The following is a 17,569-nucleotide window of genomic DNA, read 5'->3' as shown; positions in this document are numbered from 1 at the left end:
AGTCAAGAATAAAAAAATATTTTTTTTTATTTTTATAAAAAAATGTACAGAATAGACGTTTCAGATTTTTATGACTTCCAAGCGTTCAGAAATATGTGTCCATTTCGAGACTATAACAAAGCAGTCGAGAATTTGAAACGTTTAGTCATTTATGTCGACTCTGCCCCAGAATGTTATGTCATGAAAGAATGGGATGTAGTCTTTAACAAACCTAAAGCGACAATAGTTTCAGAACAAGAATGTAAACAGAAACTTAAGAAAATAAAAGTCGTACAAGTTGGCATGAAGATGTTAGATGCTTGGGATATCTTATTGTCAAAGTTAGAAGATTTTTCAGTTCGTGGTATAAAGTTCTATACACCTTCTCCAAACTTCTATTCTATCTTCACTGGATATAAATACGAACAAGTAGAATGGAAAGAAAATGTTATAGAAGCTTGGTTAGACCATGTCAAAGAAATTATATGCAATGGAAACGAAAGAGTCTATGAGTATATCTTATGTTGGTTTGCAAACATCTTACAACATCCAAGTGCTAAAAATGAAACTGCTCTCATTGTAATTGGAAAACAAGGAACAGGTAAGAACACTTTCTTTACAGATATCTTATGCAAACTGTTAGAGGGCTATTCGAACCCGAATATGACAAACTTAGAAAACATCTGCGGTAAATTTAACTCTTCAATAGAGAATATGAAACTTATAGTATGTAACGAACTTCAAAGTATAGATACAACAAAAGTTTTGAACTCAGATGCTTTGAAGAGTCTTATAACAGACAAAGTTGGAGTTGTTGAAAGAAAGTATAGAGACCAAAGAGTTTGTGAAAATGTTGCAAATTTCATCATGGTTTCAAACAACGCCGTTCCGATGAAGTTAGAAAGTTCTGACAGAAGATATGTAGTTGTCAGAACGTCAGATGCTCATATGCAAGATACAGAATATTTTGACGACTTAGCAGAAACTTTGACACTAACTTTTACAACCACTTGTTCTCATATTTCATGACATTAGATATTTCAAGTTCAATCCAAGACAAATTCCACATACCGAAGAGAGACAAACATTGTTAGAAGCAAACAAGAGTGTATATGAACTGTTCATAGATGAAACTGACTTTGAGTGTTTAGATGAAAGGTCATTGTACGATTCGTATAAACAGTATTGTCAAGAATATGGTTATATGACAGCGTCTAAACGAACATTCTTGGCAAATGTCAAAAGTCTTTTAGACGTACAGAATGGTGTATATACAAAGAAAAATTTTTCTGAGTAAATTTTAAAAAAAAATTTTTTTTCCGATAGAAAAGATGACGAAATTCATCTCAGTAACAAGTACATGTCAGGACTTAAAGAAGAACTAGACCCATTCACATATTTGAATGTTTACTTCTACCATTTTGAAAAGTCTACATTTGACAAAGTTTGGAACATCGAACCAGTTAAGTTTGCTATTGTGACTAAAAATGGTGCGAAATTTGAAGACTTAGACATAGAAGGTTTGTTAACAGTCAAAGAAAGTTTTGACAGAAGGTTCTCAAACCTTAAAGAAGGCAAAGCATACAAACTTGTTATACCTTATGAACCAAAGAAAGCAGACGACTATGAATATTATGAGTCTAAGATAGTTGAAGTTCAAGGTAAATTGGGTAAAAAGATTTTAGAGTCTAAGCCGGTGTTTGCTCCTAAAGAGGAAGAGAACATTGACATTGACCCAGAAATGTTCTAAAAATAAAATTTTATTTTTACATGTCAAATTTCTTTTTCTCTGGCTCTGGTTCTTTCTTCTCTTCTTCTACTTTCTTTTCTTTCTTTTCTCTCTTCTTCTTCTCTGGTGGAGTTATGTCAAACTTCTCAGAACCATATTTTTGTAAAAGTGCTTTGTCATTTAATAGCTCTTCTATTCTGTTTTCTATTTCATTTTCAAGAACAGCGCATGTGTCTTCTTTGCATTCTAAGAAGTTTTGTTGGACTTCATCTCTCCAAGAGGCGTCATCTCTGTCAACAAGTCTGTCATTGACAAATTTTAAGACTTCTCTGCTTAAGGTTTTATGGTTCTTGTCATATTCCCAGAAACAGAACTTTAGAACAAATTCACCTTTCTTGTTTACACTATGTAAGATTTTATGGTCGACAGATGTTTTGCTGTCGAAAAGCTTGTCTCGAATATAGATAGCGAAATCGCTAGACATTTCCTAAAAGATAAAAATTTTAATTTTTCTAAAAATATGTTAGAAAAAAAGTTTGCTGACATTGACAAAAATTTGAGAATGTTTTAAACAAGAACAAGAGGAAGTTGGAAAATGCTCAGATAAAACCCATACATGACAAGTTCTATTTGCTCAGAATGGTATAACAGGTCTAATCGCACCACCTGGGTCGGGTAAGACTTTCACTTATCTTAAAATGGCTGCACAACAACAAGAACTAGATGAGAAGAACCCATTCTATGAGTTAGTAGTCATTTGTAGTACTTCTGGTCAATTTGACCAAACCGTCAATTCGTTCAAAGATATTATAAAAAAGTCTAAGTTAGTATGTATAAAAGACTCTGAGTTGTTAGATTGGATAAAGAAGTACCAAAGAAGAGTTTTGAAGTACAATGCTATAAATGAGTATGTCAATTCGAAGTTTAAAGACCCAAATGAGGAAATGCAGAGAATATTAGAGAAGAAACACTTCAGAAACAAACAGAAAGAGATTGAATACATTTCGAAGAAATTGCAATCTTACGATTGGAAGACTTACCCTCACAGATGTCTTCTTATCTTAGATGACTTTGCTTCTCATCCTTTGTTAAAGAACAGAGAACAAGACATGTGTCGAATTCTTAAGAAGCTCAGACACTTTAACATCTCAGTTGTCATTTGTGTACAGACAGCAAGAGTTTAAGTAAGGATGTAAAGAGAATACTTACTGATATCATACTTTTCCCCGGATTGTCCGAAGACGATTTCATGGAACTTATGAAAGAGTCCATGGCAGGTAAGTTTGACAGACATGAACTATGGGAGAAGTACAAAGTCATACAAGACCCTCATACTTCTTTCAGAATTCACATCTACGCAAACAAAGTTCAAATTGTAAAAAGTCAAGCGTAAAAATGTAAGTGTTTGAGTCTTAGTCTGTTGTGGTGCTGGGGCTGTCGGTTCTTCTGGCTTTGGAATGGACTCGGTTGGTGGTACGTCGGACATTCGTTTGTGTCCTGTCGGATGGAAGGACTTTTCCTGTCGGAAGGAAGGACTTTTCCTGTCGGAAAGAAAAATTTTTCCTGTCGGAAAGAAAAACTTTTCCTGTCGGAAAGAAAAATTTTTCCTGTCGGAAGGAAAAACTTTTTCTGAAGGTCGGCCAAAAAGTTCTCAATTTTCGAAAATTTGAATGGTTTACGACGGACAACTGGAAAAATTTTTCCTGTCGGAAAGAAAAATTTTTCCTGTCGGAAGGAAAATTTTTTCCTGTTGGAAGGAAAATTTTTTCCTGTTGGAAGGAAAAACTTTTCCTGTCGGAAGGAAGGACTCGGAATGCCAGAAGGAAGGACTCGGAATGTCGGATGGAAGGACTCGGAATGCCAGAAGGACTCGGACAAGACAATTTACCATCTAGAGCTACCTGAGCCATCTTTGGTGTCAAGCTTGAAAAATAAATGGTTCATTTACTCTTCCTCTTTGAAGTTGTCAAAATACTCTGTTATTTTTTCCTTCAGTAGCGGCAAATCTTCTTTGAATGTAAGAATTGTACAACCTTTCATATCATAGTGTGTTTGAGGTAACGTATCTTGAACTATCTGTTTAACATCTTCATTCGGTGTCATTGAAATCGGTAAGTTTTCGCGATAGAACCAATTTCTGTCAGATTTGTAAATCTTAGCAAGGTCGTAAAAGCTTTTGTTGTTTCTTCTGACTAAATGCAACATAACCATATCTCTGTCTTCTTCATTTTCCATCTCTTCAGTGTAAATCATATACTTATAGTTCTTTTCCTTTCCTTTTGGTACCGAACGTGGTATTCTTTTCTGTATGTTTTTGTCTTTGGATTCAAGCTTGTTCTCTAGCTCTTCACGTTCTTGTCTATGAAGTTCGTCAAGAAGTCTGTAAATATACCAAGCATAACGAGGCGAAGCCCACATTGCAACAGCATTTACAAGAAGTCTATGTACATACCAACCTCTCAAACCATTTGGCAATTTTTCACGATTTTCATAGAGTTTTGGCGACTGGGGTTTTTCTCCCACTCGCTGTTCTTCACTGTTTTCAGAAAAAAGTATGTCTCGCTGTGCTTCATTTAATAGTTCAATAGTGCTTTGGTTCCTAAACCAGTCTTTAGGAAGCTTAGTATCTGGAGCAAAACATGCTGTCAAAATACTTTGCATTTGGTACATGTCATCTTTGACCGAACGAATGAGACGTAACTGTTTGTTATACTGAACCCACTCGTATTCTTCACTTATGGCTTCATGAACGATAGCAGTTGTTGTGTTCTCTGTTGTTGTCATATCTGTCTTTACATACAAAATAAAAAATAAAATAAAAATAAAATTAGCGTTATTTTCTATCTTGTATAAAAGACCAAAAATAAACGCTTTACATGTATTTTTCAGCAACTTCGTCAAATACTTTTATAGCTTTAGCTATCTCATCTACTTCGAAAGTTTCTTTACCTTTCGTGGGAGCACCATACATTTTCTCAAACTTTTCAAGTAGTTCTGTTTCAGCAGCTCTCATATCGTTAACAAACGCAACCTTGACTCTATTGACTATACTGTCATATCTTTGAGTTATATTAAATGTTCTTCCTATCTTATATCTCTTTGTATTGAAGTCCTTCGGTTTCTGAACGATGTAAAGTAAGCCCTCACTGCAACGTTCCGTATCGAATGAACCATATGTTATGAAATTATATCCAACAACTGGGTCAATCCAGAACAAAACTACTGGTATAAGACTTTTGTCTATAAGATATGCTCTTGTTCCATAGAATCTTACCGATATCATAAGCTCAGGATTTCTTGTCAAAATTTTCTGAGTAGAAGCATTTCTAACCCAGTCGTGGGATGTTTTCTTTTCAGATAGTGTTAGAATGTCTGACAAAGAATATTTTTTGTATTTCTTTGAGTATCTTACGTTTAAATCACCTATTCTAACCACTTTGGTCTCATTGTCTATCTTTTTAACTGTTTCAAACTCAGTGTTTGTCATTTCCTGTTCTTACATACAAAATAAAAAAATAAAAAAAAATAAAACTAACGCTATTTTTTATCTTAAGGAAATTCATGATTTCAGGGATTTTTTTGACGAAGTGTCAAAGTTCACTTGGTAAAAAAAATACAGTTATATCATGAAATTTGGTCATTTTTTCACGATTTTCATGAGTTTTAGGCGACTACGGTTTTTTCCGTACTCGCAATTTTTTACGATTTTCATGAGTTTTAGGCGACTACGGTTTTTTCCGTACTCGCAATTTTTCACGATTTTCATGAGTTTTAGGCGACTACGGTTTTTCTCCCACTCGCAATTTTTCACGATTTTCATAGAGTTTTTTTACGATTTTCGTACGGAATCTCGACCCGTGGTTTTCCGCCGGTCGCAAACATATGAGGAAATTCATGAAATTTGGTCATTTTTTCACGATTTCAGGGATTTTTTTTTATGAAGAGTAAAAGTTCACTTCGTCAAAAAAATACAGTTATATCATGAAATTTGGTCATTTTTTTACGATTTCATAGAGTTTTATGCAAGACCGAAAAAAGTCGGGGTAGCAAACATATGAGGAAATTCATGAAATTTGGTCATTTTTTTCAGCAAAAATATATTTTAGGTGAAGTGGTGAGATCTCACCTCTTTTCTCACCTCTTTTCTCACCTCTTGAATTTTGTATAAAAGATATGATTTCAGGGATTTTTTTACGAAGTGTCAAAGTTCTCTTCGTCAAAAAAATACAGTTATATCATGAAATTTGGTCATTTTACTCAGCAAAAATATATTTTAGGTGAAGAGGTGAGATCTCACCTGTTTTCTCACCTCTTTTCTCACCTCTTTTTCACAAGCGTTTTACATGAATTGTACGATGTATATTTGAAATCCTAAACAGTTTTGTAGCTTCTATTTCTTCTGTCAGTATGTCAAAAGTTTTAACTATGCCGAATGTTTCTTTATATTTCTTCTTGACATCAGATAGAAGGAAATCGTCAGCTGTTGGATAGTTTTTGTTCAGAAATGTCAACATGTCCATTTTATCTTCTGCTGGTTTCTCTGCTTCTTTCTTTAAATCTGCATAGTCGTTTCGCATTCTTTCTATCTCTTTGACGGAGTAGTTATATTTCCTCATTGCTGCTTTACATTTAGAACATTGTGGGTTCATTTTAGCATTGTACATTGAAATAAAACCTGCTAAAACAACTAAGGTGTCAATGGTTTTCTTTAACTCAAAAGTTGCTGGTTTTATCTGTTCGTTCCATACTTTACCTCTTTTATCTTTATCTCTTATCTGCCATACACATTTTGCAACTAACGAAACAAAGTTGTCGTAGGTCTTAAATTCTTCAGATTTGTATATGTCAGAGATGTTCTTATATACCATATCGCAGTCTTTGTCCATGACTTTGTGGTTGCAATGAAATCCAAGAAACTCATAGTTTACCTTACGTATGAACTTCTTGGTTTCTACTGAGTCAGTTGCTTTGACTTCTATTTCATCGAATTCTGGAATAGTAAGCTTTTGTTGTTGTATTTCAGGAAGTTTAGGTAGATGGTCAATAATATCCTGCATTTCATAAAGATATTCTTCATTTGTTTCATCTTTTGCACTACAGTCTAAATCTCCTTGGAGAAGTTCCTGCTTTATCTTCTGGATTTCTGTTTCGAAAGTATATGAAGAAGGAATGAAGCTTTTCATCTCTACTAACATAGATGTTGGGTTCATGACTAACGAGTTTGGTGCTGTTGTTGCTAACATGTTCTTACAATAAAAATAAAAAAATATTTTTTTAAAAAAACTAACTTTTTATTTTATTTCGGGAAAATTCATGAAAATTCAACGGGTGAGAAAACAGGTGAAAAAACAGGTGAGATCTCACCTCTTCACCCAAAATATATTTTTGTGCTATGTTTTCAGCACAAAACAAGCATTTCGTGAAGAATATACCAACCCGCGGAATTCCGGCGGGTGCTTTTTATACAAAACATTTACGAAGAAGTCTCAACAAAACAAGCATTTCGTGAAGAATATACCACCTGCCGGAATTCCGGCGGGTGCTTTTTATACAAAGTTCAACGGGTGAAAGAATACGAAGAAGAAGTCTTGACAAAACATAGACAAGAAAGTTCATGAGAAATTAGATGAAGAAGTCTCAACAAAACAAGCATTTTGTGAAGAATATACCAACCCGCGGAATTCCGCGGGTTGCTTTTTATACAAAACATATACGAAGAAGTTTATTTCCTGTGTTGTTGTCAAAATGTCATGTTGTCACACTTTTTCAGAGAAGTTTAAATTACCTGGTGACGTAGTGACACCTAAAAACCATCTACCCTAAAATATATTTTTGCCGAATTCAATAAAAAAATGGTTCATTTACTCACAATATTTTTGTACAAAACGACCCCAAACTTTTAACCTCTCTTCTGCAGCTTCTAATGAAACTTTAGCGAGTTCATATTCTCTAAATTCTCTCTTTAAATCTTCTTGTTCCCATTGGTCTAGTTCGTATGGAGAGTCTCTATAACCAGAACATATCTCACGTTCATGTTCTATTTGTTTTAAACGCATTTTTCTAACTTCTTGTTCGAACAAAGGTTTAGCATTCTCTGCTGTATCTTCAAGTTCTTCTTCATCTAATTTCTCATGAACTTTCTTGTCTATGGAGTCCAGAATTTTTCCAACTGCTATGCAATATTTTGGAGAAGCCCACATTGCTATATAGTTTACAAGTCTTGGGTCTACATACGTTCCTCTAACCTGTTTGATTTCATCGGGAATTCCTGCATGAACTGTGTATAAAAAGCAACCCGCGGAATTCCGCGGGTTGGTATATTCTTCACAAAATGCCTTAAAATACTCTTCCCAGGACTTATTTTCCAACAACCTTCTAAAGTCTTTCCTAAACTGCTGACATATCTTTGTTGCATTTATATAACCATCCTTGTCTCTACGTAAGACTTCAATACCGTTGTAAGTGCCTTTTGTGAATGTTTCGCCATTAGATTTGTTCGTGAACGTTTTTGCTTCGACTGTCATTTCAGTTCTTACAATAAAAATAAAAAATATTTTTTTAAAAAAACCAACCCGCTTTTTTCCGGCGGTTGCTTTTTATACAAAATTCAAGAGGGTGAAAAAACAGGTGAGAAAACAGGTGAGATCTCACCTCTTCACCTAAAATATATTTTTCAGTACTTTTTCAGCACTTTTCCGTAGTTGTATATGAAAGACAATTCGAGATAAAAGTCATAGTACAATGGAATTATATGCTGCACACCGTTTGTTGTGAACCAAACTTGAAAGTCAGAGAAACTGTTACTAGGTGGTTCGTAGAATTTAGAAGCAAAGTCATAGAAGTCCTTACCGATACACAGAAAACTGTTGTTGCTTGAACTGAAACTTGCATGACACATGACATTTTGAGGGTCGAACACGTTTCTATAAACTGTCAAATCTGCTGGTGGAAGTATAAATTTAAATGGACCATCTGGTGGTAATGGTTCGTTCTGGTTTAGTAACCGAAGAAATTGTGCCCAAGAACGTTTGTCCACCCCCCAATATAAAAACTCTGTATCTCTTGGAGGGTTAATTTCAATCTTTTGAAATGAAACTGTGGAGTTCATCTTGTCGTATTCTAGTTTTAGATAGTATGTTCCATTTAGTAAAGAGTGGTATTTTTCTTGAAATTCCCAGTAGTATTTGTTTATTTGAGTTTGAAAGTCATTTAGAGTTTTTTCAAGACTTTCGTCTGAACGAATTGTAAAGATTTTCATTTCGTCAAATTTTTCTATTAGACCATCAGAACCTTTATACTGACCATGAAAATATACTGCGAACATAAACGCGTTAGTTCTATTTGAAAACAAAACTCTTCTAAATCCTATTGCCTTTGCATCTGAAGGACTTTGAAGCCAACGAATTGGATAGTCAAACCTGTATGTTTGGGATGAAATTTCTTCATCTGAAATATTTCTACCAGCGTTTGTAAAGATATAGTCTAACGGTTTTGTATCTGCTACTTTTGTTCTTTGTTTTTCAACCTGAAGCATTTAATATATGTAAAAATATACTGTTTTAAAAACGTTTTTACTTCATGCAATGTTTTATTTCATGCAATGTTTTATTTCTGTGCCGTCTTCAAGTATTCCCCAGTACTTACGCTTGGAGAGAACATGAACTTCGGAAAATACCTTGTCTAGCTTAAAAAAGCCCATCTTTTCACCGACCATTCCCATTTCAATGAGTTTGTTGTATCCTTCTTCGTTCGTCATGAGTGCATCGATGTTCTCATAGTATACCTTCACTTTGGATTTGACATCGGAGAAGAATTTGTTGTAGTTGTCAAGGACTGCCTTTGCGAACTGAGGGTAGGACCAATGCTCGACAATAGGTTTTACTGTGGTTACTAAGCCATTTTGACCTTCGGTGAACTCGTATTTCAAAACAAAAGGAGAAAACCTTTCAACAAAGTTGTCGACCTTCTCATAGTGTTTACTCTTCATCTTTTGAGGTTTTTTAATGGAATATCCCCATGTCGAATTCATAAGCAATTTGAGTGTCATTGCAAGTTTGGGGTTTGAAGCTTTCCTAATATCATACATTTGTTGTATGACTTTTCCAACTGTATAGTTCTTTCCCGGGAACTCACCATCTTCGTTTGGAATTCCAGTCGGAATATATTCGACAAACCTCATGTACGCAGCGTTAAGGTCGACATAGTATATTTTTTCATATGAGTCGAACTTGTCGCATCCAATGGGTCCAGTTCGTGGAAATTCAAGTGAGTCTCTTATCTTTTGAGAAACCTCGCCTGTTATCTCATAAACATCGTCAAAGCAACCTGTTTCATATAAAACCTTCTGACCTAACTCAGAAGCTCTCCAATACAATTTGACGTCGATTGGATGTCTCAATGGAAGTTTGTTTATAGCATCTTGAAGTTCTTGCAACCTCATTGGAAGTTCTTCTGGTTCAGGTTGGTATCCGAACAATCCAACCCCTTTTGGAACTGTGTACTTCTTTTGTGCTATAACTTTGTCTGGAACAACTTTTGGTCTTACCAACAATGAAAAGTTTGTTTCGTCTTTTGGTACAAAAGTTTCTGTCAGCTTGTCATCTGGAATTGGTTCCAACAAGCCTTTCTCGAAAAGAATGTTAACAGCTCTGACAATGTTGCACTTGCCTTTTCCGAACAATGGGTTTGTAAGACTTTCGTTCAACATGAAGTGGTTGTGGACAAGTACAATCTTCAACCATGGCAATTTGAAGTCAACAACATAGTCGTCATGTGAAGAACCTTTCTCAGTCGGAATGTTGACTCGGATATTGACATTTGCCAACGGTGCAACTTTTGACAATTGACTTCTGAGAATGTACCTTGTCTTCACACATGACTCAAGATACTTCATCTTCTCATCTGTAACAAGACCAGAGTTCCTGAGACATGTAAGAATACAAGGTTCATTGACAATTGTTTCAATTGAATTGTAAATTCCATACCTTGTTAAGTCAATGTCAGACTTATTTCTGAACGGGAAGTATCCAGCATGTTGTCTGACTGCTTGAGGGTTGGGTTGGTACCATTCGAACTTCACGCTTGCAATTCCTTCAATTGCATTCAAAATGTCTGAGTCGGAGTCAAACATTTGTTCTCTCTTTGTAGTCTTGAAAGCGTCAAGAAGTTGTGCGGCTGTTGTGACATTGCCATGTGCATAGTAAATATGACCATCTAAATCTTTTACGGTTAGTCTGAGATTGTATCCTTTCTTATTTCCGTCTTGAATTGCAGCAAGTACACCCATGAAGCCTTCTTTGTTCTTTCCTTTGTCAAAGTTTACTGTAAAGGTTCGACCAGAAGTAATTTTACTTCTAACTTCACGATACTTTTCATATGCATATCTTGTTCTTTCCATCGGAGCATGTGCATCTTCACCTTTTCCTTTTTTCCTTCTCAAAGGATGCAATTGTTCGTCATGTTTCCAGTAGAATCTGGCAAAGCCGTCGTGTCCTTCAATCTGAGGCTCATTAACATTGAAAGGCATGTTCATAAGACGTTCTTCTTCTAACCTCTCTAATCTGTTTGGATAATTTGCGCGTGCTGTTTCTATGTCCATTTCGTAGCGAAGACCAGCCAGTTTGTCATAGACTTTTATGGGTCTTCCCTTCCTATATTTAAACTTCTTTGAAACTCTCCAACCATATCTTTGCAACTCTGCTTTTATTCTAGCAGACTTTCTATCCATTCTATATGGGGGCATTTTTATAAAAATAAAAAAAATGTTTTTCCTTTACTTAACATAACCACCGGCTGCCATAAGTCTTTGACGCCAACCCATACCAGCTAATGAAGGTTGACTTGGTTTAGTTTGGAAACTAACCTTTGGTTTTGGTTTATCTTCAGTTTTTGGTTTTTCTTCTTCTATTGGTTTTTCGTCACTTTTCGGTTCATCTGACTTTACCTCACTTGCTGGAACAGTAGTGTCGTCAACATCTTCATAAATGTCATATGCCATTTGTTTTTGTTTTCCTTTCAACTTTTTGTGTTTGTTGTAAAGTTTAGAATATTTCGACTCTAAGTCAATGAGATGTTCTATAATGAACTGTTGGTCAGTGAAGTAAACTTTTCCATCTGTTGTCTCGAAAACTCCTTCAGACTTCAATATTTTATTTGTGAGAGTCTGTTTCTTTTTTGAGATACTAGCCGTTCCATTTTTATGAAAAGTGACTTTGTAGTTAGGGTTTGTATTTCCAGACCTCACACTTTCTATTATTGAATTTTTCTCTTCATCGGTAAGTTCTTTGACAGGTTTTGACAATGGTTCTGAACTTTTTGTTTGTGGTGTCAAATCTACCGTTTCAACTTCTTCGGTCATTTCATCTCAGTAAAAAATTTTAGTTTGGTTTGTTTTCAACTGGTTGTTTAGGTTTTTTAAGTCGGTCTAAAACTTCCTGAGGTATAGGAAGAACTTGACAAACACGTGGTTGTGTAACTGCTGGAAGCCGACAAATCCATCTTGAGCCCATTTGTCTCAATGCTGTATTGTTCATTTCATCTCAGTAAAAAAATTTACATTCCCCACGTTTGAGGCGGTTGAGGTTGGTTGTTGTTTACCCACTGTTGTGCATGGTTATATCCTCTGTTAAAGAATCTTTCACCTTGGTCCATGTAGTGTCCTCCTTGGTTATAGTAGTCATTTGCTTTGTTATAGTAGTTTCCTGCTTGTCTTCCTACATTGTCCATCCATCCTTGAACTTTTCCTCTTGTTTCAGGATTTGGAATAAGATTTGCTGCATCTCGTGCTACCTCCCAACCTTTCTGTACAGTTTGTATAATAGGTTGTGCTTTCTCTTTCAGTATACCTAATGTACTCAAAATCTTCCTTCCAATTCCAAATGCACCTCTGGCTATTGTTCCCACTGCGGGTAAAAATCTGGATGCGACTCCTGCTAATGCGCCAAATAAACCCATTTCTTATGGGTTAAAAATGACGAATTCAAACAAGGACCCGTATGTTTCTAAGGCAACAAAGAAAGCACTCATGGTAAAAATCTTTAGTTCAACACCAAATGCTTGGTTTATGGATATCTTGGAAAACATTCCGAGGTATAGAGAAGATGGACCACCATACTGGCTAATATTTGTCGGTCAAAACACAAGATACTGTGAAGCCATACCATTACAGTCCAAAAATATTTTAGATGTGAAAACTGCTTTGACAATATTCGTTGACAAATACCATCCAACAAAACTGACATCTGACTATGAAAGTTCTTTCAAATCAGACGATATTAAAAACTATCTGCGTTCAAAAAATGTAAACCAATATTTCATTGTCGACCAAAACCATTCTGCTCTTGGTGTCATTGACAGTTGTATAAAAATCTTAAGAGACTTAAACCAACCACAAGGTGGTGAAGCAAATGAAATGTCATATGACGACAAATATAGACACTTCTCCATGGCAAAGATGAGACAAGTTTTAAATATTTACAATAGCCGTAAACAAAAAGGTTTGGGAAACCATTCCCCCGAAGAAATGAAAAACAACCCCGACTTAGAGAAAGACTATATATTTAATAGTTTAGTCAAAAGGGATGAACAAGAAAGAATGCCGGGCTTCAAACTTCAGAAAGGTGACAAAGTAAAAATAGAAATACCTAAACGCGACCCATATGAAAATACTATTGACTATGACAACAACAAGTACCCGACAGGTACTCACATTCGTGTTCGTAAAATAGAAGAAAGTATACAAGAGAATATTATGAAGTTTTAGGCAAACATGGCAAAATGTACAGACTGCAAGCAGAAGATAAAACTACTATTGTCAGACCTCGTTTCAAACTTGTTAAGGTTCAAGGTGGTATACTTTCAAAGACAGTTCCTAACAAATATAAGACAACTCCTGACGAATATGCTAAAGAAGTTGAAAATGACGACTAAGCATTTCTATACCATGCGTAAACTGTCATGTAAGGTGGCATGTAGTCTTTACTTTGTCCCGTTGGATGTGTATATCCTGTAACGAAATGTGAATGAATTCCTTCTCCCTGCGTGTCATCCCAGTAACAATTTATAGCAAACTGAACGTCCTCTTTAACATCATATCCTCTACCTTTTGTCATTCCTGACCAATCCCAATATCTATGCTTATGCCAACCTCCTTCAGATGTAGTTAATCTTACGTAATGACTGTGTGCAGGTAAGTTTTCACCTGAAATCGTTTTACTTCCACCTGTTTCCTTTGAAGAGTTTGCACAATACAAAAACCTGTCGACTATTTGAGTCCAAGTTCCAAAACCAAGTACTACTTCTGGTCTGGTAGAGTTCATTGACGTGTAAATAGAGCCAACCGGGTAAATAAGATTCGGCAAAATTTGTTTAAGCACATTGAGTTCCTGTCTTAGATGTATAATACTATTGTCATTAGATATCAAAGTATCTACAAGACTTGTTGCCGGTGGTATTGTTGGAGCTTTACTTGGCAAGGTTGTGTTTAGTGTAATATCATCTGCTGTAAAAGTTGTAAAACTTGTATGTGTATGTCCAACGTCACTTTTCCTGTTTAAGGTTTCTTGTAAGTTTGTAATATTTGCAATGGTATGTGTATGTCCAACGTCACTTTTCCTGTTTAAGGTTTCTTGTAAGTTTGTAATATTTGCAATGGTATGTGTATGGTTCTTGTCAGCTTTGCCATCTAACTTTTCTTGAAGTTCATCTACGTCATAGATGTTATGTGTATGATGTTTTTGTGGGTATGTTCTTTCTGTCCATGCGAGAATATAGTCTTTTGTTGCATCTACATACTCTTTGTCAGCTTTGTTGTCAATATCTGCCTTCAAAAGAAGTTCATCTATAGGTTTCTCGTTTAAAGTTCTTTTTGTTGGATTTATACAAACAGTATGGTTCCTATTGTCTTGAAACAGAAACTCGTCTGTCAATGGGTTTAATGTCAGTTTTAAGTTTCCTTCTTTCAATGACTCAGATATCTTAGAATAGTTTGAAAAGTTTGTTGTGTTCTTATTTAGAGCTTGTATAATGAGTTGTCGGTTGTGTTGTATTTCTCTCATAGACGCTGTTTCATTCGACATTTTTATTCTAGATAAAATATGCTTTCAATAGAAAAAGAAAATTCAAGAGTTGCTACAACTAAACCATTAGATGAACTTTTTACGAATGTCGGTCAAAAGTTTGAGACAGAGACCGTAAAGCATGAAGGCTATCGTTTTGACTACCCATTGAGATGGCTAAGAGACCCATCTGTCACAAAAGCTATTGGCTTTCGTAGAATGAAGTTCATTTCAGAAGCCATACATGGTTTCCCATTTACGGTCGGTTTTGAAGTTCGATACTATAACAAAGAAAAACGTACGTATGAGAAATTTGAACAGGGAAAACTTTTACAAGTTAGTTTGCTTGTAAACTTAGAAACAACTCTTCAAGCTTTTCAAGAAAAAATAAACGATATCTATCTCGAATATGCAAACCAGTTTAACATTGACGAAGGAGAGTACCATCTCGATATTATATATGACAGGAAAAATGCAACTGTTAAATTCAATAGAATAGAAGACCTTGGAGAAAACGTTTATATTTCTACAAAATATAACAACTTGGCATGGTATAGATTTTTGAGGATGTTAAATCAGCCTGCAGAATATCCAGTACACCCGGACTTTTATGAAGTCGAAAACCCTAATGGAACATATGAAAATGTTTTCGACTCAGATGCTATTATAGTTCATGCTTCATTTTCTGGTGCACAAAACTCTTTTTTATGCTTGGCAAATGACTTTTACGAAAAACCTACAAAGCTATATGAACCGCCGAGTGGAAGTATTTCAGACTTTCAAGTATGGTTTACAACAGATGGAAGAAAGAGAATAGTTCCATTATACCATGCGTTTTACTTAGAACTTAGTTTCATATACAACTACTATCGAACGGTAAAAATATAATTTTAATACGGTTGAGGTGTTGGATTTGGTTGCCAACTTGACTGTGGTGCAGGTTCAGGCTGTTGTATAACAGGAGCTTGTTCTTCTGGTTCAGGGTCTTTAGGTATAATACCAACGAACTGACCTACTCTTTTACCAATATTTTTGACTCCGTTCCAAATTCCTCTTCCTACGGTTTTTATTCCATTCCATATACCTCTTCCAACATTTCGAAAGAAGTTTCCTATTCTTCCAAAGAAACCCATTTTACTATATGTAAAAATCTAATGTCCGCCTAGTCTCTTACGTTTCCTTCTGAGTTCCATAGCATTTTTAACTGGAGCTCATACATTCTATTTCTCCTCTGGTAGAAAACATATTCCGGGTCAACTCCTGTGTTTCGCGTCATCTGCATAGAGTTGTTTATATCCCACTTCAGGGTTTGTATAAAACTCTTTCCATCTCATATTTGCATACCATGGTGGCAAACCTAACGCAGCGTCATTTGACATGGCAGTTTGCATTTGTACATCTGTTGGCACTTGACCATAGTTTGCCATTGCAGTTTGTATTCTAACTTCATTTGGAATATTCTCTGGGTTTGGTTGTCCAGGTTGCTGTGCATTCGCTAAGTTCTGTGCGTCCATTTTAATATTAGATAAAAATATCTCTTACGAGTACATATACTGAACATTTGCTGGCATTGGTTCATCTTCATATTCTCTATATCTTTCTGCCACGTCAAATAAGTAAATGACACAATGGAAAAAACCTAAAACAAGTAGTCCTATTTCAAACCACATTTACTTACCAATAAAATTTCTTTGTTATGACACTTTTTCCGGTTTATAGGACCTCTCTCATATTCTATCTTATCGTATCTAAAATCATAGTCATGTATATCCTCTAACCATCTCATAACGGTTTCCAAACCACTTTTATCGGATGTAAAGTAAAAGCATGGATGGTTATGTAAAACGTCTAAAGTTTCTAAAGAGTCTCTCAAAGTCCAGTCTACTTGGTATTGAAAATCATATGTGTTATAGAACGGCGGGTCTACTATAAAGAAAACATTTTCCTTGTTTTTATATTTTTCATACAACTCTGTCCAACGACATCTCACAAACTCTATACCCTCAGTATATTTTTCTATGTTCTCTTTGAAAACCTTTGTATAGTTAAGATATAAAACGTTTGACATAAGTGTTTCAATGTCATGAACTCTTATAGAACCACTATACAATAGTCTAGAAGATATACTATCCCAGTCAATATACTCTGCTTTTTTCAAAACCTCTCTGACAGTATTTTTCTTATCTAATGGTATACGTTCCATCTTACCTATAGGTATCTTTTCTTTTAACTCTTTCAATATTTTGTTTGTGTCTGGTATATGTTTGAGACGGTTCATATAGTTGTCGAAGTCATTGCATATAATCTTTGAGTCTGGGAATACAGTATGGCACAAGTGGGATATATAGAAACTTCCACCGAACAAATCTACAAATGTTAGACCATTCGGTAGTTTCTTAAGTTCTCTCAATAGAATATCTTTACATCTACTCTTATTTCCAAAGAAGGGTAACGGTGGTTTTGTAAAATTCATTTTATATACAATAAAAATGTTTTTTTCCTGAAAAGTGACAGAAAAGTGACGACTCTCAAAAATTTCTTAGGGGCTAGAAGGGGCGTAGCCCCTGGAAGCCCCAATACCTTTTTTTTTTTTTTTTTGATTGCGAGAATAAGACCGACAAGACTTTCTTGGCCGATCTTATGATCGAAATACAGTCATTTCTGGTACACTGTCAGTGCAGTGTATCAGAATTGACCGAATCTCTCGCAATCACATTCTGATTGCGAATATGCGGAATATTAAATTCTGGATTATAAAATAAATTTTTACTTAACTTACTGAAAATTTTACATTCAATATGAAATT

At 35.2% G+C, this 17,569-nt stretch overlaps 15 protein-coding genes across 15 annotated transcripts, besides 1 other annotated feature; 2 read left to right on the top strand and 13 right to left on the bottom strand.

Annotated features, from left to right (window-relative positions):
- Window positions 1-14,664: part of a mobile genetic element that runs on past the window's edge.
- Window positions 43-617, top strand: TVAGG3_0685590 (uncharacterized protein; the record flags this gene model as incomplete). The annotated part of the gene is made up of 1 exon (XM_051242842.1): window positions 43-617. A coding segment is annotated over one exon (575 nt), but the record flags the coding sequence as incomplete, so codon positions are not given.
- On the bottom strand, window positions 1,746-2,192 carry TVAGG3_0685580 (uncharacterized protein; the record flags this gene model as incomplete). Its single annotated transcript, XM_051242841.1, has 1 exon — window positions 1,746-2,192. The coding sequence occupies one exon, from the start codon at window positions 2,190-2,192 to the stop codon at window positions 1,746-1,748; it is 447 nt and encodes a 148-aa protein (XP_051089428.1).
- Window positions 3,006-3,194, bottom strand: TVAGG3_0685570 (uncharacterized protein; the record flags this gene model as incomplete). Its single annotated transcript, XM_051242840.1, has 1 exon — window positions 3,006-3,194. One exon carries the CDS (start codon window positions 3,192-3,194, stop codon window positions 3,006-3,008), a length of 189 nt encoding a protein of 62 aa, XP_051089427.1.
- TVAGG3_0685560 (uncharacterized protein) lies at window positions 3,653-3,961 on the bottom strand (the record flags this gene model as incomplete). The annotated part of the gene is made up of 1 exon (XM_051242839.1): window positions 3,653-3,961. One exon carries the CDS (start codon window positions 3,959-3,961, stop codon window positions 3,653-3,655), a length of 309 nt encoding a protein of 102 aa, XP_051089426.1.
- TVAGG3_0685550 (organellar and viral DNA polymerase type B) lies at window positions 4,581-5,195 on the bottom strand (the record flags this gene model as incomplete). Its single annotated transcript, XM_051242838.1, has 1 exon — window positions 4,581-5,195. The coding sequence occupies one exon, from the start codon at window positions 5,193-5,195 to the stop codon at window positions 4,581-4,583; it is 615 nt and encodes a 204-aa protein (XP_051089425.1).
- TVAGG3_0685540 (organellar and viral DNA polymerase type B) lies at window positions 6,037-6,951 on the bottom strand (the record flags this gene model as incomplete). Its single annotated transcript, XM_051242837.1, has 1 exon — window positions 6,037-6,951. One exon carries the CDS (start codon window positions 6,949-6,951, stop codon window positions 6,037-6,039), a length of 915 nt encoding a protein of 304 aa, XP_051089424.1.
- On the bottom strand, window positions 7,570-8,232 carry TVAGG3_0685530 (uncharacterized protein; the record flags this gene model as incomplete). The annotated part of the gene is made up of 1 exon (XM_051242836.1): window positions 7,570-8,232. One exon carries the CDS (start codon window positions 8,230-8,232, stop codon window positions 7,570-7,572), a length of 663 nt encoding a protein of 220 aa, XP_051089423.1.
- TVAGG3_0685520 (uncharacterized protein) lies at window positions 8,382-9,242 on the bottom strand (the record flags this gene model as incomplete). Its single annotated transcript, XM_051242835.1, has 1 exon — window positions 8,382-9,242. One exon carries the CDS (start codon window positions 9,240-9,242, stop codon window positions 8,382-8,384), a length of 861 nt encoding a protein of 286 aa, XP_051089422.1.
- On the bottom strand, window positions 9,297-9,755 carry TVAGG3_0685510 (DNA/RNA polymerases family; the record flags this gene model as incomplete). Its single annotated transcript, XM_051242834.1, has 1 exon — window positions 9,297-9,755. One exon carries the CDS (start codon window positions 9,753-9,755, stop codon window positions 9,297-9,299), a length of 459 nt encoding a protein of 152 aa, XP_051089421.1.
- Window positions 9,916-11,435, bottom strand: TVAGG3_0685500 (uncharacterized protein; the record flags this gene model as incomplete). The annotated part of the gene is made up of 1 exon (XM_051242833.1): window positions 9,916-11,435. A coding segment is annotated over one exon (1,520 nt), but the record flags the coding sequence as incomplete, so codon positions are not given.
- Window positions 11,481-11,705, bottom strand: TVAGG3_0685490 (phage tail repeat-like family; the record flags this gene model as incomplete). The annotated part of the gene is made up of 1 exon (XM_051242832.1): window positions 11,481-11,705. The coding sequence occupies one exon, from the start codon at window positions 11,703-11,705 to the stop codon at window positions 11,481-11,483; it is 225 nt and encodes a 74-aa protein (XP_051089419.1).
- On the bottom strand, window positions 12,085-12,240 carry TVAGG3_0685480 (uncharacterized protein; the record flags this gene model as incomplete). Its single annotated transcript, XM_051242831.1, has 1 exon — window positions 12,085-12,240. The coding sequence occupies one exon, from the start codon at window positions 12,238-12,240 to the stop codon at window positions 12,085-12,087; it is 156 nt and encodes a 51-aa protein (XP_051089418.1).
- TVAGG3_0685470 (uncharacterized protein) lies at window positions 12,260-12,661 on the bottom strand (the record flags this gene model as incomplete). The annotated part of the gene is made up of 1 exon (XM_051242830.1): window positions 12,260-12,661. One exon carries the CDS (start codon window positions 12,659-12,661, stop codon window positions 12,260-12,262), a length of 402 nt encoding a protein of 133 aa, XP_051089417.1.
- A 138-nt stretch (window positions 14,665-14,802) lies between the features above and the next one.
- On the top strand, window positions 14,803-15,651 carry TVAGG3_0685450 (uncharacterized protein; the record flags this gene model as incomplete). The annotated part of the gene is made up of 1 exon (XM_001293584.2): window positions 14,803-15,651. One exon carries the CDS (start codon window positions 14,803-14,805, stop codon window positions 15,649-15,651), a length of 849 nt encoding a protein of 282 aa, XP_001293585.2.
- A 766-nt stretch (window positions 15,652-16,417) lies between these two features.
- On the bottom strand, window positions 16,418-17,236 carry TVAGG3_0685440 (phage tail repeat-like family; the record flags this gene model as incomplete). The annotated part of the gene is made up of 1 exon (XM_051242829.1): window positions 16,418-17,236. The coding sequence occupies one exon, from the start codon at window positions 17,234-17,236 to the stop codon at window positions 16,418-16,420; it is 819 nt and encodes a 272-aa protein (XP_051089416.1).
- Between the last annotated feature and the right edge of the window lie 333 nt (window positions 17,237-17,569).

This window comes from Trichomonas vaginalis, chromosome III (genome assembly GCF_026262505.1).
Source record: "Trichomonas vaginalis G3 chromosome III, whole genome shotgun sequence".
In the NCBI taxonomy this organism is placed as follows: Eukaryota; Parabasalia; order Trichomonadida; family Trichomonadidae; genus Trichomonas; species Trichomonas vaginalis.
The sequence above is the reverse complement of the archived record's forward strand: the minus strand, read 5'-3'. Positions and strand labels throughout refer to the sequence as shown.